The 19818-nt window shown below is 55.0% G+C and overlaps 7 protein-coding genes across 7 annotated transcripts; 4 read left to right on the top strand and 3 right to left on the bottom strand.

The window, feature by feature from the left end:
• Positions 1 to 2579: 2579 nt before the first annotated feature.
• K437DRAFT_216461 (uncharacterized protein) lies at positions 2580 to 3758 on the top strand (the record flags this gene model as incomplete). Its single annotated transcript, XM_013386513.1, has 4 exons — positions 2580 to 2996; positions 3063 to 3256; positions 3290 to 3463; positions 3524 to 3758. Coding segments are annotated over 4 exons (1020 nt in total), but the record flags the coding sequence as incomplete, so codon positions are not given.
• Positions 3759 to 4120: 362 nt separating this feature from the next.
• Positions 4121 to 7478, bottom strand: K437DRAFT_257965 (uncharacterized protein). Its single transcript, XM_013386512.1, has 3 exons — positions 7389 to 7478; positions 6126 to 7314; positions 4121 to 5871 (listed from the first exon to the last, which is right to left on the bottom strand). Coding segments are annotated over exons 1-3 (2856 nt in total). The 5' UTR covers positions 7391 to 7478; the 3' UTR covers positions 4121 to 4206.
• A 220-nt stretch (positions 7479 to 7698) lies between these two features.
• On the top strand, positions 7699 to 10188 carry K437DRAFT_237880 (uncharacterized protein). Its single transcript, XM_013386511.1, has 5 exons — positions 7699 to 7888; positions 7982 to 8021; positions 8103 to 8575; positions 8647 to 9822; positions 9928 to 10188. The coding sequence occupies exons 1-5, from the start codon at positions 7886 to 7888 to the stop codon at positions 10015 to 10017; spliced, it is 1782 nt and encodes a 593-aa protein (XP_013241965.1). The 5' UTR covers positions 7699 to 7885; the 3' UTR covers positions 10018 to 10188.
• K437DRAFT_257963 (SNase-domain-containing protein) lies at positions 9979 to 11347 on the bottom strand. The gene is made up of 2 exons (XM_013386510.1): positions 10712 to 11347; positions 9979 to 10637 (listed from the first exon to the last, which is right to left on the bottom strand). The coding sequence occupies exons 1-2, from the start codon at positions 11135 to 11137 to the stop codon at positions 10104 to 10106; spliced, it is 960 nt and encodes a 319-aa protein (XP_013241964.1). The 5' UTR covers positions 11138 to 11347; the 3' UTR covers positions 9979 to 10103.
• Positions 11348 to 11432: 85 nt separating this feature from the next.
• On the top strand, positions 11433 to 13677 carry K437DRAFT_275219 (uncharacterized protein). The gene is made up of 3 exons (XM_013386509.1): positions 11433 to 11799; positions 11871 to 12161; positions 12227 to 13677. The coding sequence occupies exons 1-3, from the start codon at positions 11527 to 11529 to the stop codon at positions 13430 to 13432; spliced, it is 1770 nt and encodes a 589-aa protein (XP_013241963.1). The 5' UTR covers positions 11433 to 11526; the 3' UTR covers positions 13433 to 13677.
• A 2658-nt stretch (positions 13678 to 16335) lies between these two features.
• On the top strand, positions 16336 to 17981 carry K437DRAFT_257960 (uncharacterized protein). Its single transcript, XM_013386508.1, has 2 exons — positions 16336 to 17033; positions 17110 to 17981. The coding sequence occupies exons 1-2, from the start codon at positions 16515 to 16517 to the stop codon at positions 17866 to 17868; spliced, it is 1278 nt and encodes a 425-aa protein (XP_013241962.1). The 5' UTR covers positions 16336 to 16514; the 3' UTR covers positions 17869 to 17981.
• Positions 17982 to 18170: 189 nt separating this feature from the next.
• On the bottom strand, positions 18171 to 19442 carry K437DRAFT_166073 (uncharacterized protein). The gene is made up of 7 exons (XM_013386507.1): positions 19428 to 19442; positions 19276 to 19360; positions 19145 to 19194; positions 18830 to 19054; positions 18710 to 18765; positions 18607 to 18626; positions 18171 to 18519 (listed from the first exon to the last, which is right to left on the bottom strand). Exons 2-7 carry the CDS (start codon positions 19283 to 19285, stop codon positions 18473 to 18475), a joined length of 408 nt encoding a protein of 135 aa, XP_013241961.1. The 5' UTR covers positions 19286 to 19360; positions 19428 to 19442; the 3' UTR covers positions 18171 to 18472.
• Between the last annotated feature and the right edge of the window lie 376 nt (positions 19443 to 19818).

Below are 19818 nucleotides of genomic sequence, written 5' to 3'. Positions count from 1 at the left end.
TGCGGTAGATGTCACCGATGACTGTGTGCCTGTGTACGAGGAACCAGCTCCTGGCACCTGCAATCGTATTCGGCAGGCTCCATGATTCTCCCGTTCGGAGCTGTCAACGATGTCACCGAGTTTCTCTTCGTTTGCGCTGTATGGCATGCTGAACCAGTCGTCCAGCACCAACAAGTTGGCCGACGGGCATAGAGCATGCCACGCTTCAGCATCCGAGCGTGACTCATGAGCGGGTCCTCGTGTACCTTCGAGCTCGTACATGCCATCGACCAAGGTGGTTACAGACATGTGAACGACGCACGTTATTACCGCAGTGAGAAAGTAGTGGGCAAACACGATCAACTCGGTCAAGGTGCCGAGGGAGGAGCTATTTTTCACTAAGAAACTGTTCACGAATGAGTGAGCGCCATCACCTTGTTGAGTGCAGTGGGATACATGCTACCGACTGAGAAGTTCATGCGCCTGCCTGCCGTCCACGTCCTTGCACACATCATGGGCGGTGGCCAAACGACACTCTCCGCCGCGCTCGTTTCATTAGCAAAGCTGCAAATGCCACACATCAATCTGGTGCTGCTGCACGAACCGGACGGCAGCAAGTCCTTTCTCCTGAAGCCATGGGCGACGCTCTTTAGGCTATGAGAAAAAAGCAAGATCCGCTTGCTGGGCGTCAGTAACTTTGGAAGGCATCACGTCGAGGAGTTACAGAGAGCGAAGAAGGCAAGAAGGTCTGGTCAATCTGCAACCAAGTCGAGTGCCATCCTTTCTTTGCGCAGAAGGAGCTAAGAAAGCATTGTGAGAATAGGGGTGTGGCCATTCAAGGTGAGTAGTCATTGTGCACCAAGCTTCCATGGTTCAAGGCCGACGACTGAATTTCTTCCACCTTGCGCACGAACGCAGCTTACTGATCTCTTGCACGCGGAAACTACTTCAACGATCCGACGGTCCGATCCATTTCTCAGGCGGCGCGGAAGACACCAGCGCAAGTGATGCTGAGCTGCTCGGTGCAACACGGAATCGTTGCGCTCCCGAAGAGCTCCTCACAACAGCAGTAGCAAGAGAATGCCAAGGCCTTCCAATGCGAGCTGAGTGACGAGCACATGCAGCCTGAGTTGGCCTCGCTATTGGAAATCATATGGATCTTTATGCATGCAAGGGGACGCATGTAGATGATATCGACGCATAGCTTGACGTTCTAGGCCCGTGGATTTGCTGGTACGGTGAAAGTGCAAGTCATGTCGCAGAGGACACCTTGAACCCTCTTGGTAAGCCATTGCGCCAGTCCACTCTGCAAGGTGTTCATCCCATGTGGCATAGTAAAGTACAGCCCATGCCGATAGAGCATTGCTTCCCGAGTCCAGACTGTGCGGCCGTTTCTCCATGTGTGGGTCGAAGAAGCGGTGTCCAGGGCTCAGCATGCGCTTGGGAAGCTGTGCGCGCGACCTGGCCTGATGGCACTGAGCGCCGACATTCTTGCCTTTTCCATGGCAGCTGGTGGCGTGCCATCTACCGGCAGCCCCCTTACTAATTGCATTTTATATGCACACCTCGCTCGTGATAGGTTGGCACAGCGAATCTAAATGACGATGCGATGAAGGATGTGTGATTCAGGGGCGGAATGTCTCTAGCCAGCTCGCGCCTCTCGGCTCTCGGCCGTTGCGCCTGCCAGCCTCCCCCCCTCCCCACCACCACAAATAACGCTTGAAGTTGCGACTCAGCGGCTCTTGAATCAATCAATGGTCAAATTGCATGGTCTCAACCTCTGTGGTAGAGTCTACTTCTCTATAGCATTAACATATTCGGGCCCGTGGGAGGGTGCTTGGTACCCTGCACAGAAGGTCGTGAGGGTGAACTTTGTCTCGCCATTGACATTACCATTACGAAAGTCAGGAAGCTGCCAGCGCTGCATTCCCGAAGGTCGCGAGTCTTCAGCGCGGGGCTGTGAGGTAGCACCATTTTAAGCTCGTCGCAAAGCGAGTGAGCAGTGAGCGGTGAGCATTGTCATATGCGTTCCCGTCGCGTTAATCCTTGATTCTGATCCGCGACGTTCTTTCGTTTGCCAACTCAACAATGCTCAGGGGTCTCCGAACCACGGCAGACCCCCCAATCTTCTCTGCCCTGGGCACCGACCACACAGCTGGAGATACACCGCACTTGCAGTCTACACCTCCACATTCGACATCCTCGCGTTCGAGTCGAGGTCCCCCCTGCTCACAGAAAGTCAAGCGTTTGCGCTGACCCAACTAGACCGCCGTGACGACGATCAAGTCAGACCAGGCGCCACAGCTTCATGTGACATGATGTGCTCAAAGTCGTTTTTGTTTTCGCTGGCAGCGCTAGCAGCCCCGGCGTTGACACTAGCGCAACAAGATCCCGTTACGAATGCAACGTCGTATATCACCGCTCCTGACCTAACACCAGTGTCCGTGCATTGGAACTATACCTCGCCGAATGCGTCCGTCATCGATGGTCACCTCCTCGTCTCGACCCTAACAGAACCCCAAGGGCTGTACATCCTCAACGCCACCACCGGCTCGCCAATCTGGATCAACAATCTCTCCGGCAGCAATGCGGTCCCGTACAATTTCCACCGCGACACATACCAAGGCGACCCAGTGCTGATCTACTGGCAAGGCAGCTCCAATGGTAACTTTGGCACGGGGCGCAATTACGTTCTGAACGAGAGCTACGGCATAATAGCAAACTTTACATCCGCCGTGGAGCCAGGCAGCGACTTTCACGAGTTCCGCTTGACAGCCAATGACACGGCGCTCGTCACAAGATATCCCTACGTCTCGGGCAAGGACATCTCGGGGATTGGGGCCGGCGGATACTCGAATGCAACCATCCTCGATGGCTGCTTTGACGAAGTCAACGTGACACAAGGCGATACCATCTTTTCCTGGTGCGCATCGACAGGCGGCGTCAACTTTGCTGAGAGCTATGCAGAACCTTCCGAGTCACCCACTTCAAATGACACGGCTTGGGACTGGTTCCATGTGAGCATGGTTTTCTCTCCTTTTGTACGCGCGCTCCCCATTCATAGACTGACATCCCTTATCCAGCCAAATACCGTCTCCAAAGATCAACTCGGCAACTACCTCCTTTCTGGGCGACATGTCCAAAGCCTCTACTATATCGCATCGAATGGTACCATTCTGTGGCGCCTCGGGGGGAAAGCAAGCAACTTCACCGGAAACGGCACATCCTTCGCATGGCAGCATGATGCGCTCTTCCTCGGCGAAGGCAACTACACCGCGTCGGACATCTCTGCTCGAAATGCAGGCAATAGCACACGTCAGATCGGCTTGTTCGACAACGAGGCGACTGCATGGGCCAGCAATGGTACACGGTCGATCGGCAAGATCATCGAGCTGAACATGACAAGCATGACGGCGTCGCTCCTGCACTCCTTCAACAACCCCAGCACACTGACCCTTCTCTCGCAGGGCGGCGGCAGCTTTCAGTCCATAGACGCGTCCGCACCAGAGCTGGCAAACGCTAAGAGCATCCAAGGCGGCAACAGCTCGACGGGCCGTGTTGTCATGGGCTATGGCCAGTTGCCTTACATTGCCGAATACGAGTCGAGCGGCACGGCCGTCGCCGTCATGCAACTCGGCAATGCCGCCACTACGCAAGGGTACCGAGCTGCCAAGCGGTACTGGACTGGCCGACCGACCACAGCACCGAGCGTCGTCTTCGTCAACAGCACCGTCGCTGTCAGCTGGAATGGCGCGACGGAGCTGCATGCATGGCGGCTGGTCCAGCTCGGCGCAGCCAACGCTGCGCTTACCTTTGAACGAACGAGCTTCGAGACAAGGTACAACCTTAGCTCCGCGCTCGCCAACATCAACGCACTCGTGGCAAATGCGACCAAAATGCAGCTCGTCGCGCTCGACTCGGCTGGTTCCGAGCTGGGGCGGACAGTCGCATTCTACCTCAACGGCACCACGACGGGCATCGGGCTGGTCAATGGCACGGCCTCTGCGTCCCCGCCTCCGCTAATGTACGGCCATAACGCTGGCATGGCATGTGCTGGCGCGTTGTTCGTCGCTCTCGGCATCAGTACCGCCATCGTCACTCTTCTTTAGCCACATCCCGCGTGCGCAGATACCGAGATCGAAAAGAACAATGTATATCACAATGAACTTTAGTAGGCTGTACATGCTCCGAAAAAAAGGCATGGATGAGCACCAGTATGCTCATGCATCACCCCTCCAAGTCCTCCCCGTCCTCTTCCTCCACATCGTCGCGACGTTGTCGTTCCTGCGCAGCTGCTTTTGCAATGTCCTCGGCACCGAGCTTCATCTTGGAGCGTTTCGCGCCGCCCATCTCGGGTGCTGCGGACTGCGCCGCAGCTGCGACGCGCGCTTTGCCTCTGGCTCGCTCAACGCTGACATCCACGCCGCGGCTCGCATCTTCGTCCTGCGCCCACTTGAGCACGAGGTGCCGTCCGAGTAGGTGCGTGTGCTTCAACGCCTCCATCGCATTGACCGCCTCGCGGCGGCTTACAAATTCGACAAAACCGAAGCCACGCGCACTCCGGTCGAGTTTCTTCGGAACGCGAACGCTCTTAATTTGCCCGTGCGCCTCAAACAGCTGCCGCACCTCCTTCTTCGACGCCTCGAAAGGGAGGTTCTTGACGAGAAGTGTCGTGTTGCTGCTGCGGCTCGCTGCGCTGCCGCCGTGCGCTGACGCCCCGTCTCCGGAGCTTCCGCCGGCAGCACTGGCATCCTGATGAGCGAATTTGAGGGACAAGACATGTCCATCGAGCGCGGTGCCTTGCATGCTCTCGATTGCCTGCTTCGCAGCTTCCGCCATGCGGAATCCGACGAAGCCGTAGCCCATGCTCAACTTGATCGGTGCCTTGCCAGGAGCGGCATTGCTCGTCTTCATCTGCACGCGTGCAAAGACAAAATTGGGAAGATGCTGGAACGCTTGTGTGAGACGCGCGTCCGTTGTGGAAAATGAAAGGTTTTTGACGAAGATGGTCGCCGTCGCAGCTAACGCGTCTGCACCAGTGGCTATGTCGTGCTCGGTGAAAGCACCCTCACCACCCAGTTTCGCAGCCAACTTGGAGCCTGGTGCTAGCTTTGCGTTCGTACTCGCCGCGCCGGGAGCAGCGCCGTCGCTTTTGCTGACGAAGATCCCCTCCGGAGCCTTCTCCAAGTAGATTGGTTTGTCTTTGAAGCGGGTGTATGCAAGTGCACGGAATGCTTCACGGGCCTCATTGGCGATAGGCATTTCGACCATTGCAAACGTCCCCGCTGGTGGTAGGAGAACAGTCGCTACTTCTCCAAATCTCGAGAATAGGTTACGAATTTCCGAGTCCGTTGTGCCGAAGGGGAAGTTCTTAACGAGGATGACGCAGTCGTTTCTTCTCCTGCGTTCTTCACCCTGCACGCCAGCACCCTCAAGTGCAGAGATGTCGACGCCATGTTGCTTGAGGAACTCCTTTGTTTCCTGGATCACCTTCGTCTCGGCCAAGGCCAAACGCACGGCTGCGCTAGTTCCGGCGCTCTCGTCCGGATTCACAATGTCATTCTTGCTGATGCCCATGCGTTCGGCGATACTGTTGGCGACAGCATCGGCACTCATATAGAAGCTGCTCCAGTTAAAGGAGTCTTTGCCATCGGCGGCTTTGCGCTTCCGCTCTTCAAGTCTTTGCTCCTTCAGCGATTTCTTCTTCTCTGATACCGGTGCGGGTAGGCCTTCTGGGTGTTGGTCGACTGCAGGCAGGAGGTGAAGCAGTCGGCCTTGAAAGGTAGATCCATCATTTGCCCGATAGGCGAGCAGCGCATCAGGTGCATTGACGAATGTCACGAAGCCGATGCCTTTGGAGACTTTGGTAATCTTGTCAACTGGGATACGGGCCTGTCGAAGCCATAATTGATAGTGTCAGCAGGTTGAGATATGAGATCGAAATCAATAGTCTCCAATAGTTCTCCTGCAGCAAATTCAGAAGCGGAAAGCTCTACTAAAAGTATCCTGTATGTTTCTCTGCATGCCCTATTTAAGGGTCAGCTGTCCCTATCATACGTAGTGCTCATCATTTGCAAATAGCCGTACGGCCATTGTCGACCCAACCTGATCCAAGCTTCCTGCAACAAAAAAGCGATTATACTCACATATCGAACTTCGCCCCACTTTTCGAACCACTCCTTCAGCTCATCCTCGCTCGTGGTAAAGGGCAGGTTACGCACGAGCAGACGACTGGTCTGCATAATAATGTCAACTGCCTCTTGCTCTTTGCGGAGATCTTCTTCTTTTGCAATCCGTGCTCGCTCTTCAGCGGCTATCGCACGAGCAGCCGCAGCAGCGGAGACATCTTTTGATATCGATGATGATCCGGCCTCTGAATCATTGTCGGAGCCAGATGCACCTGAAGAGGAGCCAGGGCCTCTCGTCTCGGTATGAACTTCATCTTTCCCTTCCTCTTCGAATCCTGTCCCGATATGTCTTCGCATTCGACTAGCGAAGTACTCGGCATCAGTCATTTCGATGTCCTTTTCTGACATTTCGCTCTCTGTCTGTTCGTCAGGCTCGTTTTGCGCTCCAGCGATTCCTTCCGCTGCTTCGTTCTTCGCAGCGGTCGAGTCGTTCGCTAGCTCGCCCTTCAAGTGGGCCTTTTTCTTTCGTTTCTCTTCCTTTCGCCTCTCTTTATCTTCTTTCTTCTGCTTCGTTAGGTCGGTCAGGTCTTGTACGTCGTCGTCATCGTCAGCAATCGAATCATCCCCCGGCTGCCCGCAATTTGCTGTGGTTGCATTGCCATCCGCATTCATAGGGGCCTCCTCGTTCGCCCACGTTTTACGCTTTGACTTCGGCTGCATGACCGCCATGAATTCTTCAAACGTAACTTCCTTGCCTGATGGCTTGTTTCTCTTGGCTTTCGGCTCCGGGCCATGGTCAGCAGAAGCTGCCTTTTGCCGCTTGCCAGCGCGCTCGGTTCCGCTATCCCTTGGGCCAGCAGCTGAGTCACGGGTTCGCTTATCGCCTGTACCGGCAGTGGCACCATCTTGCTTTGCCTCGCTGATGCTCCTTGCGAATTCCACGCGGATCTTACTAGTGCCAAAGAAGGTCCCATCAAAGTATTCCTGCGCGCGTTGAGCGTCGAGTGCAGACTTGTACCCTAGGAATGCGAAGCGCCTGAATGTGCCATCTGGCTTGTGCATAAGCTTGACGTCTGTGATACGCTGGCTTGACCCATCTTGAGCTAAGGAGGAAGTTGAAGGAAGGGCGGAAAAGTGCTCGCTCAGAGATGTTTGAGTCGTATGAGGAGGAAGGTTGCGGATGATCAACCTTGACGTTGTAGCCGTCCTAGGCAGTATGAAGGTACAACATAGATCAGGAAAAGCGGGATCAGCTCGTTTGGGCTCTCAGCAAAGTCTCACATGATTGTTTGAAGATGTTTCCTGGTCAACGGCCAGCGGCCGTTTACAAGAACACGAGGGTGAGCAGTCAAAGGCACCGCTGAGGGGAATGTTTTCGCTGTAGAAGAAGTTATAGAGGATAGTGACGAAAGGGAAGGCAACAAATCAGGAAAATCATCGCAAATAGCCAAACGCGGAAGTCGGGACTCAAGATCGATGAGTTGCATACGTAAATCCCGCCTTGCGCCGCACCCCCAATCGTGCGCACGTCCATCGCGTATCGACACCTCGACAACTTCGACTCTCAAGGCTAAGCTACTTGCTCCTGCATATGGCGAGGCGATTATAGGAGCATACTCTAGAAAGAGAGCAGCACGAAAGATCTGCTCGTACTTGGAGACAGCATTTGGAGCGATCCATTTAGGCTGCTTTCAGTTTCGTCGAAGGGTCGCGAGCGAATATCAGTCCAAGTCTCCTATTGCGCGGCTCATCAAACGGAACATCCAGTCTTCAACAAGATGGTGCGTAGTGATCCCAATTTGCAAAGCCGAAATATCCGGTTTGGACGACTTGAAAATTTGGGCTGATGAAGTGCATCCACGATTTCCTGGTAGGTTGTGCTCGCGGCATCCATCTGCACCCGCGGCGGGAAGCGTGAGTACATTCGCAGACTGCGAACTAGCGGAGATCGAGCACTGACGGATGCATCCCTCTATACGTTCGCTCGAACGGCAGCCATTATCTCTCGTCAATTCCGTGATATGTCACGCTCTCGTGTCGAAGTACTGCTCTCTTCTTTCCCTAAGCTCATCTCGTCCAATTCGCAGCACACGTCCATCGAGACGGACTCCGTACGCTATGTCTACCAACCGCTCGAGGACCTCTACATGATCCTCATCACCAACAAGAACTCCAACATCCTGCAGGACATTGATACCCTGCACTTGTTCAGTCGGCTAGTGACAGATATGTGTGGCAGTGCCACGAGCATGACTGCTTCGGGTGCGCTCGGGGGTGCGGGAATGTACGGGAAGATTGGCAGTGGAAGGGTAGACGAGCGTCAGGTGCTCAGGCTGAGCTTCGAGCTTTTGGGCGCGTTTGATGAGGTTATCGCCATGGGATACCGGGAGAATGTCAGTCTCATGCAGATCAAAAATACGCTCGAGATGGAGAGTCACGAAGAGAAGATTCAGGAAATTATCGAGAGAGTGCGTTGTCGAATTTCTGTGTTGAGCGCCGCATCTTGTCTGACACAAGCGCGTTACCCTCGTACCTGCAGAACAAGGAACAAGAAGCCAAAGAGGAACTCAAAAGAAGGGCTAAGCAGCTCGAGATGCAGCGTCGCGAAGCTACGAGACGCGGCGTTCCCGCCTCCAACTTTGGGGCGCAGATGGCCGCTGGCGGCCCTGGTGGCTTTGCATCAGTGCAGCAGCAGGCTCCTGCGACAGTCCATCGCGAGAATCTCGGCGCCGATCGATCGGGCACAGGTTCCACCGGTGCTTTGTTGGCCAAGCCTTTCAAGGGAAAGGGAATGCAGCTTGGGAAGAAGGCAAAGACTACCAGCATCCTCGGCGACGCTGGGGCTGCCGCTGCCGCTGCGGCGGCAGCCTCGGAAGCTGCGAACGAAGCTGCGTCAGCCAGTGCGCCAGCACCGGTTGGGTCCCAGTCGGCTGCGACGATCGCATCCACACGCACACCATCGGCATCTGCAGCGGCATCCGACCCCTCCTCCTTGCTGCCGCCCATTAGTAGGGAAGCTGTGCATATTCTCGTGCGCGAGCGCATCTCTTTGCAGGCGGACCGCGACGGAAGCGTCACGAGCATGGAGCTCAAGGGTGACCTTGAAGTGCGCATCTCCGACCCGGCACTCGCCAAGGTCCGGCTGTCGCTCGCGGATACGGCTGCTCTGAGCGGTGGCGATGCGGCAATGAACTGGAAGACACATCCACATGTTGATAAGGCACAATGGAGCGCCGGAAAGGTCATCGCCCTCAAAGACGCAAACAAGTCGTTCCCCGTCAACCAGACTCTTGGTGTTCTACGATGGCGCAACACCGCTCTTGGCAAGGACGAGAGCAATGTCCCGATCAGCATCACCTGCTGGCCTTCGCCCAACACGGAAGGTGGCGCGGAAGTGACGATCGAATTCAATACCGATGCGCTCGAGACATCCGCACCCGATGCGGTCCTGCGCGGTGTCAGCTTGATCATCCCGCTTCCCGCAACCCTTGCGGACCCAGCTTTGGACGTGGCCATCGGCGAAGTTGCCGTCGGCGAGGCGCACGTTGCAGAGGAAGGCGATGCGCTCATCTGGCTCCTCGGGGATGAGCTCAGGGCCGGCGAGAGCGGCAGTCTGGAGTTTACAGTCAGTAACGGAGTCGAGGGCGAGGATGTCAGCTCTTTCTTCCCAGTCCAAGTTGACTTCTGGGGTGAGAGCACGATCGGGAAAGTTCAGGTATGCTTTTTCTTGAGAGTTGAAAACTTGGCTGGTAAGAAGCTGACCTTTTAAATATGCATTTCCATTATCGGCGCAAATTTCTCCCCTTGTGCTTGTGTCTAGGTTGCAAGCATAGTGTCGACCGCAAACGACTCGAACGTTTCGTTCTCGCAGCAGAGCATTCTCAGCCCAGAGAGCTATCACGTAGGGTAGAAGACACGCGCGGGAATATGCGCGTAATGGAAAGATTCTTATCTCTTGCGTACGTGCTACACCATTCACTATACCATCAGCCTCTTTTAAGTCAGCTTGCCGTGATCGGCTCCTCTAACCCTCTTCTTGTAGTCGTTCGGACTCTCAAATTGCTTTTGGCTCCAGATGCCTTTCTTTAGCCTTCGTGCTTTCTCCTCGGCCCGCTCGAGCCTGGCCTCGCCGGTGGACACTTTGAAAAAGAGACGATGCCACCATGTCGCCGAACCATAGCTCGCCCCACCGCTCCTGTACACTACGGCGAGTCCCTCCTTTATCATTCTGAGGCTGACGTTGGTCCGACCGAAAATGTAAGGCGCGTTCCAGACGTAGGGTGTCGCTACCAGCCGCTTGTACTGGTCGACATGGGCGACCTCGAGCCAGACAGTGCGCTTCAGCACGAGAGTCTTGAGATACTCGAGCGCTTCCTTCGCATAGGGTTGCGCTGGGTTACCGAAATGCGCCGCTTCTGGCGCGTCGGCGCCTGCTAGTCGGACGGAGAGGGTGGAATTCCGTAGCGCGGTCGGGGTTGTGGGAATCGGATACAAGTAGTCTCGAATGAAAGGCAGGCCCGGCTGGTGATACTTGCACGGCAAAATGGACAGGAAAATGCACTTCAGAGATATTGGACAATGTGAACGTGCTGCTCACGACCTACCAGCCTGAATCCGTCACCGTCACCAACACTTGTGCATCTGCCCACCAGCACTCGTCTCCATCGTAGAACGCCCGGGGTGAGATATTCGGCATTGCGTATTCGTCGAAAATAGCGCCAGTATAATCCAGATGCCGCAAGTGTTGCCATGACACTTATAGTTGCGATTCCCGGGGTTGTAGAGGCAACATATGAAAGGGAAGAGGAGACATATGAGAGAGCGCCAGCGGCGACGCTTTTAGGCGCCTTGTCGTCTTCTAATACGGATCGAATCAGTGTCTCGCGGCCTCTTCCTCCACTTGAGCAGCCCTGTATAGCTTGAATCTTGCAGGAAAGCGGAACTTCATCCATGCAGCGAGCATGGCGCTTGCCCTTCGTCATGTGAGACGGTGCATCGTGTTGAAAAGTCACGATGGTGAGGTGGATCATGGTCGGGCATGCAGGGTGTTGCAAGTTTTTGTGTCGACGCTTGTCACACTTTGGCTAGCATGCATCAGGTCGATGGATGGAGGGTGTAGCAGTGGCCGTCGATGGCCTTTCTGACCGTTTCCGGTGTGGGTCTGCTTTGTTATTCACAAAAGGCAACGAGCATGGACCCAGGTGGTACTTTCTCGAGAGACAGGCACGATGTGACTCGCTCCATCATCGCGCTTTGGAGTGTTGATGATCTCATCGTCATCACACGTCCACATCTTATATATAGGCGGAATCAACAAAAGGTCCATTCCTCTTAAACACCAACATTGTGCTCTTAGAACGTCTTCTGAAGCTCTCTTCTCTGCGACCACGGCACCGAAAAAGCCGCTGCATCATTTAAAATGAGTGAAGCAGGCCCTTCAAGAAACGTGCGCTCGGCCAAGTCGACACGACCGATCATGGCGGCCGACGTGCGTAGCAAGACCTGCTGGATCTGTTCCGATGACGAAGAGGAAGCGCACAACGGCAGTAATAGAGCAGAATGTACCCCACACTACGTCCAGGATCCGCTTGGAGGCAATGCCGGGGGAAGCGGTCAGCATGGGAGAAACGGAACAGGCACCCGCAAGCGCTTTGTACATGCTTGTGGCTGCACACTTGTGGCGCACGAAACCGTACGTGAGGTTCCAATTTAGATATACAAAACATGGCTGTGGCTCTGACATCATTTCCTTACCGAATGAAGTGCTTACTCGCTTGGATTGAGCAATGTCGTAGGAAAGCAAGCAACAGCCAAGCATCGATTAAATGTCCACAGTGCCAGGTCCCTTACAAAGTCTTGGAGAACAAACCCCTCATGCTTTCCGTATTCGAGAGAGTGAACGACCTCATCGAATGGTCTCTACCCTATTTTGGGGCAGGAACCATTTTGGGCTCTATATTTTTCGTGAGTACAGCTTATGGCTGCGTCGCCATAAAGCTGTTCATGGGCAAAGATGCCGCACACCGACTCCTCGCGAGTCCTTGGCCGTGGCATGTGAGTACTGCTTGCGCACGATCGAACATCAACTCGCTATGCTCACTTTTTTTCATGGTCAACAGTTCTGGGTCGACATTCCTGGAATCCCTTTTGCTTTGATTGGATCTCGGCTACGGATATTCGATTCTTTCACTTTCTGGCTCCCAACATTAGCCGTTATGCCAGCCTTTCACCTACCGATGATCATCACTGCTCGCATGCTCGATCACGGAAATTCTGTCAAATGGGAGCGTATTACTACCCATTCTAGCGTCGCCAAGCGTTGGCCACCGAATCCAGCTCTGACGCTTCTCCTGGCGCCTTGGTTCCGATCTGTCTATGGTGTGATCAAGCGCACCATCTACGCAAGTGTGCTGCGCAGTATGTCGCCTAAGTCTGGCAGAAGGGCAACACAGCAAGGACGTGGAGCCAGAGGGGGCGAAAATGCGGCGGTAGATGCACAAGGGCAAGCGCCAATCGACCAACTGCGGGCCAGACGGGTGGTTGTGATCAGGGCAGGCGCTGAAAATGAAATGCTTCAAGCACCAGTCCCGCCACCTGGCGTCGATGCCATTCGAGAAGAGTTGGTACAGGTGGAGCGACAAATGGATCAGCCGGTCCACTACCGCGAGGATGGTGATAATGATAGTGATGAAGACATGGAAGAGGGCGCTCAAGACCAGTTGATGCGACTCATCGCTGGCGGCCGGATGCCACGACAACCCGAGCCGCAGCTGATCCAGCAGGTTCACAACAACAATAACAATAATGCACGGGTCGATAATGGCAACGTTGATCACGGTGTTCAGTTGCAGCAAACTGTGTACGTCTCACCGCGGTCGATCGGGAGGCTCTGCCTAGGAGCTCTGGCGATGCCTGGGATTGCTGCCTCGATGGGCTTAGTGATCAAGCAGCTCGCGAGGAAATCAAGCTGGCTTGCGCATTTCCTCGGTCTCATGCCTGCGCATTTTGCTCGTGCAGGCGAACGAGGTGCCACGGCTTTGAGGGGTGCGTCGCCGCTCTCAAGCCTCTGGTCTGGTGGCGCGTCGAACTCCAACGCGCTGCTGATAAGCTCTGGCAGCTGGGAAGGCTTTTCGGGATTCGACGATTTAGAACCGGTCTGGTGGCGGAATGCTGTGGGAGTGGCGCTCTACGTCATCATCAAAGACGTTGGCGTGCTGCTTTATCGTTACATGAAGATCCGTCAGCACCGGCGCAAGTCGATCAAGGATATTCCGTTCGACCCGAAGCAAGTGGACGGACTCGACCTTAAGGAGTCGGCTCGATGATGCGTCCTTCCTTGTTTTAGAGTTTATAAATATATTGAATCATCTCCTATTATATCGCTACAGGTGAACAGGTCTCCAGCCGACTGGTGCCGTTTGGAATTAGAGCCAGAACGTCGACGAATGCCATAGCCGTTCCCGCCCTCTGATGGAAAATAACCAAGTAGTGCGTAGGACAGGGGCACAGCGCAGAATATCAGATTCGTTCATGCACACGGACAGACTAGCCTGATTGCTTGCTCACATGCAATGAAAGTTGATTATACAATGATCGTCTGCGAGCCAGCCCAAGATGACCCATCCACAGGGCGTGACGCTGATCGTGTCCCTCCGCCTGGCAGCATCTAGATCATATGTACCATCGAACGGATCGTCACCTTTTGGCGGCGTCCATGACCCGAAGCGCGTTGGATAGCTGTTGGGTTGTTCCAGCACCCATAATTTTTTCGCGGTGTGGGTGGAATGAAAGCGGTTTTTCGTCGAGGTTGTTGACGAGGTTTGCCACGCGTGATCGGGAATGATGTAGATTGAGGCAGACTTGTGGTTTGGGCTTTGCGCGCAGTTCCTAATGGCGGGAGTACCATCTGTGAAGGCGCCAGTGTCGATCGCCTTCCCAGCATCGAACATCGCCTGGGATCAGCGAAAGTGTGCAGCATCTACTGTGCAGTTCCCCAGGTATGCTACCTCCTTCCATCACTGATGTAGCTCATCGGCGCGAGTCCGTGTCGCTCAAGCTAGGGGCCATGTAATTACACGAAGCGTCGGACGCCACGCTGCGTGTTATCTGGGTCGTCCAGCTGAAGAGCTGGGGCCCGCGGAGGCGTCAGAAGTCGCGGGACAGAGGGTTCCATGTCCCGACATGGCTTTTCGCGATTGCAGGCATCTGGTTCAGGCTGGGGCTTCCAAGGCAGTGACTTGAGCAATGCAATCGTTTAACTCGAGCTGTGTGCACCCAGCGTGATGGCACGTGAGCGCAACTCAAGTCCGCCAGAGCCCAGCTTAGCAGTGCCGCCGAGTTGGCCTTGCGGAACAAATTGCGAACTCCTGGTCCAAGTTATGATGTCTTTGGTCGTCGTATCCAGCGCTTCATTTGGCATGTTGAAGCAGCGCCGAGACATCTTTGCCCGCATCGAGTTACGTTGATCAAACCTATCTTCTTCGCAACTGAGGACGGAGGGTTGACGAGGATAGAATAGCGCTTGCCGACGGCTATGGGGAGTCGATGGACGGTGGCGGGCTGAACCAGCTGATCGACTGCTTCGATGATGGTGGGGATGAGCTCGTTGATGGAGACCATCAGCTCTGCCAGCGCACTAGTGTTCAGGATTTGGAGTTGGACTCATTCGCATTTGGTCCATTTGTGTCTCGTATCCCTCCCTCTTCCCGTCAAGCACTTGCCTGACTCATGTGTCAAGCTCTGCACAAGTCGTGCACGGCTGAAGACGCCTTCGCCGTCGGGCCAGCCATTATCTGGGATGGGCTCAAATCCAAGTAAGCGAGAGGACATGTACCATTGCTGCAGGTACGGTTCATGGCGTTGGTAATGGTCCGAGCGGATCGCAACCGCATCCCGGTCGCAAGACAGGTTGTCGGTTACGGACGAAGCGGCGTGCTCGGGAAGCTGTCGGTCACGAGGGTTATGTATGATCAACATATCATACAATCCCTCGATTCGACCCAATAAAACAGAGAGGCGGGGATGGCCGTAGCGCCACCAGTAACGTTATAAAAAATTGCTCAGGTCAATCACTGCCGACATGAGAGTGCCAGAAATGCGTACCAGTATCCTCTTTCGTTAAAGTAAATTCGACCGTTTCCTCCTGTCCCTCTTCGAGGCCGCATCCGGTAAAGCCAGTGGCACCGTCCATCTGCGTTGTATTCCATACCGAAATGCTGTAGCAGTACAGGCTAACGCGATTCTCAGGCCAGGTGGGTGGACGTCTTCTGCTTAAGGAGTGCACATCTCTCCGAGCGCAATTTCACCCGCCGTGGGAGATGTGAGATCGTTGATGGTAAGTATACGCAAGGTATCACCAGGGTACATTTAGATGATCGGCCCTGGAGAGGTCCCATTGATGGTGTAGTGCAGCTTGCGCACAGGGTAGACATACATCTCTGCACGCGAGATGGTTCATAGTTGCGAGCGGACCGTGCCTTTGTGGAACAGCGGTGAGCGACGCAGAGTAAAGAGCGCGGCCGAGCTGGAACCGTGGTTTCCCGTGCGAGGATTCAGAGCGTAATTGACCTGTCCATGGGCCGGGTCATCCGCTTGTCCAAGAGTAGGGGAGTGGGAATGAGGACCACTCGACTAGATGCATTGTCAGGCGCATGATGCCGGCGATCGGCACGCAAAAGAGTCAGACGGGCGCGTCCATGATCGCGACTGTTGCTTGATACCTGACCTTGTCCCGTAATCTTGGACGAAGGAAATCCCGTCTCGTGGTTGACCGACTCCCTAAGCCGCTTGCTCAATGACCAAATGGGTCGAATAAGGGAAGATGAGCGTGCAGGACTGGTTGCACGAAGATTTATAAACCCAACCGATCCTCCTCATAAGACTATGCTCACTGCAACCACGCATATAAATCTCAGCAACACCATGAGCGACGTCCTGTCAATCCCAAGATAAGCGGAGATGGTCACCAGCCGGTACGATAAATTTTATGAACGTCGAACATCCAACCCTCCGACTAACAGCGGTGGCAATAAATGAAAACGATAGGTGGGGCTTCTCTCGGCTTCCCTCGGTATCCCTGAAACGGCGAGCGCTCCATGGAGCACCCTCATTAAGCGTTGCGAACAAGTGCAACTCTCGTCGTTGTTCTTGCATTTCTGCGGGAAAGAACAGTAAATATAAACATCACTTCTTTCGGCCAAATTAGTTTGTCTACAGTCTACGCTTGCCACACTCGTCTCGTTCATGTAGCAGTGCTATACAGACGTCACGACTCACGATCTGAGTGACTGACGGCAATCTGCGCTGTGTGGGATGATCACAGGAGATATGAGCGGGTCAGACAGCCAGTATCCTCAAGTCTGGCAGGTGCAAGCACAGGGAAATAAAGTTGAACAATAAGACCGTCAGATGGCGACGTGGGAGAACGTCAGCGGCGCTGACATGGATCGCCCTCAGCATTCCGCCGACCCCGCCGCACCGTTCTGCGTCCCTGAGTCCAGACGCCGCGGCCGTAAGCGCAGCCGACGAAGTGCGAGTCCCAGCGGTGGAGGGGAGCGCAGCGAAGACGATAGCGAAGATGCATATGGACCAGGTCCGGCGGCTGTGCACTCGAAACTGGCGCAGTTCGGCGCTCAGCCGTTGTCCGAAGATGATTTCTACAACAAGGCAGCCGAATTCAAAGCGTGGCTGCGGGAGAGCAGGAGGAAGTACATCGATGAGATTTCATCCATGGAGGCCAGACGGTACTTCTCCAAATTCGCCGATAAGTTCAACAATGGACAACTGCCAGATGCGTATTATACTGGCGCAATCCGCAGTGCTGCGGGACCGTCCTCATCTCAGACGCGACACAAATGGGCGTTTGCGTCGGGCCCAAAGTTGTCTCACGCCGAGCAAGCAAAGATCGAGAGTGTCCGCGACACTGTGGTGCGCATCCTTTCACATGACCAGCGACTCTTGAATCCAAACAGCTGACATTGCCCATATTTACATTCTTGTTCAGGACACTCTGACGAACGCCACCAGCCGCGGTGCAAAGGAAGCACGTGCGCTCGAGCGGCGCACAGGCAAGGGCCAGCGGATGATCGAGCGACACGGCGAAGGAAGCCATCGAGAGCGCAACGGAAGCGGCGCGAACGCCGGTGCAAAAGACGCAGGCTGGGGCGCTCGCGAATGCGGGACTTCAGCCTTGGGAGGCCCATCTAGCGCTTCAGCATCAGCTGGACGCGCAGCTGCAGGCGGTCGGCCCGCGCATGACTTGCAGTTTGAGCGGGAGTTAGAGTCGGAGCGGCGTCAGCGAGAGCGGCAAGCCGAGCGGCGGCGAGAGCGCAGAGACGTGCGTGAGGAGGTGGACGAGCTTGCACCGCGTGCGACGGGGCGTGATGCACTGACGGAGAGACGGCGTGAGAAGGCAGCTGCGCATCGAGAGTTTGCCAATCGCAAGGACGCCGACGACGGACTTGACGTGCGCGACGACGTGCTCATGGGCGGCGGTGGCCCCGACGAGTTTGCGAGTGCGCTGGCTGCACGAGAGCGTGCCGGAGAAAGGAGGCACGGTGCCGGAGAAAGGAGGCACGGTGCCGCCAACACCACTGAAGGCGGCGGCGGAGGCAGTAGCAAGGATCGATGGAGAGAAGAAAAGTTGCACGAGAGGAGGGAGAAACTTTCGGCGATGAAGCAGAAAGAGGCGGATACGATGGCTATGTTCAAGGCCATGGCTGCTCAACGCTTCGGCGGTGGCGGTACCAGCAGCGCCTCTTAACTATGCCTTGTAGGGGCACAAGGGATTCTACAACGGGCTTCTGAGCGCGCGATGTGCTACCCGCAGATAAGTATTGATACTAGCTACATCGACAAATTGATTGTGTGCCTGGTCTGCAGTGCAGGATGCTTCAGAGGGCAAAGAACAGTGTTCCTAGTGAGGCTGAACAGATAAGCGAAAGGGTGTATGATCTGTGGTCATGGTCTAGGGATTTCGCGAGTGGAGTGCTCGCTTGGCATACGCACGAGCCCTGTTTACACGAAGGGAGGATGGTAGACTTAAGGCCGCGCTCCGGCGTCGTTGGTCTGATATGAGACGTCGCAGCGAACAACTTGTGCTGCCAGACCAGCAGCTGCACTCCGGCTTGAGCGTCGAAGGCGTAAGCTAGGTCAGGGAACATTAGGGCGGCTATTTGTTCAGCGAGGTGAGCCTCATTCCTGCGATTGCGAACGTTGATCACATGTGAGGAGAGAGATCACGCGCAGATGAACACGGCGGTGGCGCTAATCGGCGGATTAAGGGCCTCTGATGAAGCGGGGATTGCCGCTTTATGGAGGAAGTATTTTCTTGCACTTGAGGCGAGCTGTATCGTACTGGAACGATCTCAGTTGATCGGCTTGACGAGCCCTTTAGCTAATTGATAGTATACCACTGTCGAATCGGACGAGACCATGGCTATCAGGATATGATTGGTGTCTGCTACCGTTCCAGATGATGGCGGAGGGATGGACTCAATACCTTGAAAAATTTGCGTGAAGCTGTATAGAGCCGGGCAGGTGCATGCAAATACGGCTAAGTCTGACCCATGGCTTGCAAGAGTTGGCCAGAATTGCCTGCTCACCTCTCTACGTTCAACGTGTCCGCAAGACTGCAAGGGACGACATATTCGGCCACATTCTTTTCAACAAAGAGGAAACATTCATGAGCACAGTTGTCGTCATCAGCAGGTCATGCAACTCACTTTTCCCCTTCGCTTCCCACGAATCAGGGCCCAGCGAGAATGTCGACATGGTGCGGCTTCAGTGTGTCCCTCAGATCCATTATTTGGGGTTGCTGATGCATCCTCTGGCAACTCGACAGGCTCAAGCTCCGCCCACTCAGCTGCGTACTTGAGATCGGCGTAGGCTTGGAAAAACGCAGCTGCTTGCCGGCGGTAACGCTCGCACACATGCCCAATCTCTTGATACTACCGGCCGGTTGGTATGATACAGAACCCGGTGATTATCAGCTCGGGATCAGGCCATTCACGTGCTCAGAGTATGCACGGACGGCTCACGAGAGGATGTGACTTGGCTCCGGTGAAGCCCACTTGAGGTCTGCTCATCGCTAAAGCACATCAATACGAGCATCACCATGTCAGGATGGAGGCGAGCCAGTCGCGCGCCACGCGTCATCGCATGCGCTCACAGTCGCTCATATCACACAGTTCGCACAGCTCGGCAAAGGTTGAGGCGTTGAAATTGGTGCGGCTGAACGACAATTGCAAGAGAAGCTAGGACATCCCAAGCTTGGCCATCAGCAATGGCTTCGATCACGTCGCCAGGCTATGCATGGATTACCAAAAATATTGTCGCGCAGAGGAACAGAGGGTTAGGGAGAGCAAAATCGAGCGAGGGAGAGGGAGCGGGATGCAGAAGCAGAATGAAAGACGTAGTCCGAACACATGGATGAGAACGCGGAAGCTAAAGCACGGAACACGGCATTCGGCATTCGGCTCTCGGCTCTCGGGGCTTGCCACTATACTCCGGCCCTTGCTCGCCAATTTGGATGACTGCGGCAGCTTTTATTGCGCCCAACTAGGGTCACCGTTGCCTTGCGCGGGTTCCGCCTGCGCCCAACCAGCGCAAGCAACACCGCATCGACTTGCCCGTGACTGCTTTGGATTTGAGCTTCTTGAAGCTTCCATGTGGAGAGCCTTATCAGAGGCACCTCAGGCGTACGCAACAGCAA

Source organism: Tilletiaria anomala, assembly GCF_000711695.1.
Source record: "Tilletiaria anomala UBC 951 chromosome Unknown K437scaffold_72, whole genome shotgun sequence".
NCBI classification, from domain to species: Eukaryota; Fungi; Basidiomycota; class Exobasidiomycetes; order Georgefischeriales; family Tilletiariaceae; genus Tilletiaria; species Tilletiaria anomala.
The sequence above is the reverse complement of the archived record's forward strand: the minus strand, read 5'-3'. Positions and strand labels throughout refer to the sequence as shown.

What these genes read in the sequence shown, in the direction of transcription:
- K437DRAFT_257965 (XM_013386512.1), bottom strand. An exon ending in AGTGGGGCGAAGTTCGATAT is followed by an intron (nt 5,872 to 6,125) that starts GTGAGTATAATC and finishes TGGCTTCGACAG; the next exon opens with GCCCGTATCCCAGTTGACAA.
- K437DRAFT_257963 (XM_013386510.1), bottom strand. Translation starts at nt 11,137, where the DNA reads ATGATCCACCTCACCATCGTGACTTTTCAACACGATGCACCGTCTCAC. An exon ending in ACGGTGACGGATTCAGGCTG is followed by an intron (nt 10,638 to 10,711) that starts GTAGGTCGTGAG and finishes TTGCCGTGCAAG; the next exon opens with TATCACCAGCCGGGCCTGCC.
- K437DRAFT_275219 (XM_013386509.1), top strand. Translation starts at nt 11,527, where the DNA reads ATGAGTGAAGCAGGCCCTTCAAGAAACGTGCGCTCGGCCAAGTCGACA. An exon ending in CACTTGTGGCGCACGAAACC is followed by an intron (nt 11,800 to 11,870) that starts GTACGTGAGGTT and finishes TACCGAATGAAG; the next exon opens with TGCTTACTCGCTTGGATTGA. An exon ending in CGAGTCCTTGGCCGTGGCAT is followed by an intron (nt 12,162 to 12,226) that starts GTGAGTACTGCT and finishes CATGGTCAACAG; the next exon opens with TTCTGGGTCGACATTCCTGG.
- K437DRAFT_166073 (XM_013386507.1), bottom strand. An exon ending in GAGCCAAGTCACATCCTCTC is followed by an intron (nt 19,055 to 19,144) that starts GTGAGCCGTCCG and finishes ACCGGCCGGTAG; the next exon opens with TATCAAGAGATTGGGCATGT. An exon ending in GTGGGAAGCGAAGGGGAAAA is followed by an intron (nt 18,766 to 18,829) that starts GTGAGTTGCATG and finishes TTTGTTGAAAAG; the next exon opens with AATGTGGCCGAATATGTCGT.
- K437DRAFT_237880 (XM_013386511.1), top strand. An exon ending in TTCAGGAAATTATCGAGAGA is followed by an intron (nt 8,576 to 8,646) that starts GTGCGTTGTCGA and finishes TCGTACCTGCAG; the next exon opens with AACAAGGAACAAGAAGCCAA. An exon ending in GCACGATCGGGAAAGTTCAG is followed by an intron (nt 9,823 to 9,927) that starts GTATGCTTTTTC and finishes GCTTGTGTCTAG; the next exon opens with GTTGCAAGCATAGTGTCGAC.
- K437DRAFT_257960 (XM_013386508.1), top strand. Translation starts at nt 16,515, where the DNA reads ATGGCGACGTGGGAGAACGTCAGCGGCGCTGACATGGATCGCCCTCAG. An exon ending in AGAGTGTCCGCGACACTGTG is followed by an intron (nt 17,034 to 17,109) that starts GTGCGCATCCTT and finishes ATTCTTGTTCAG; the next exon opens with GACACTCTGACGAACGCCAC.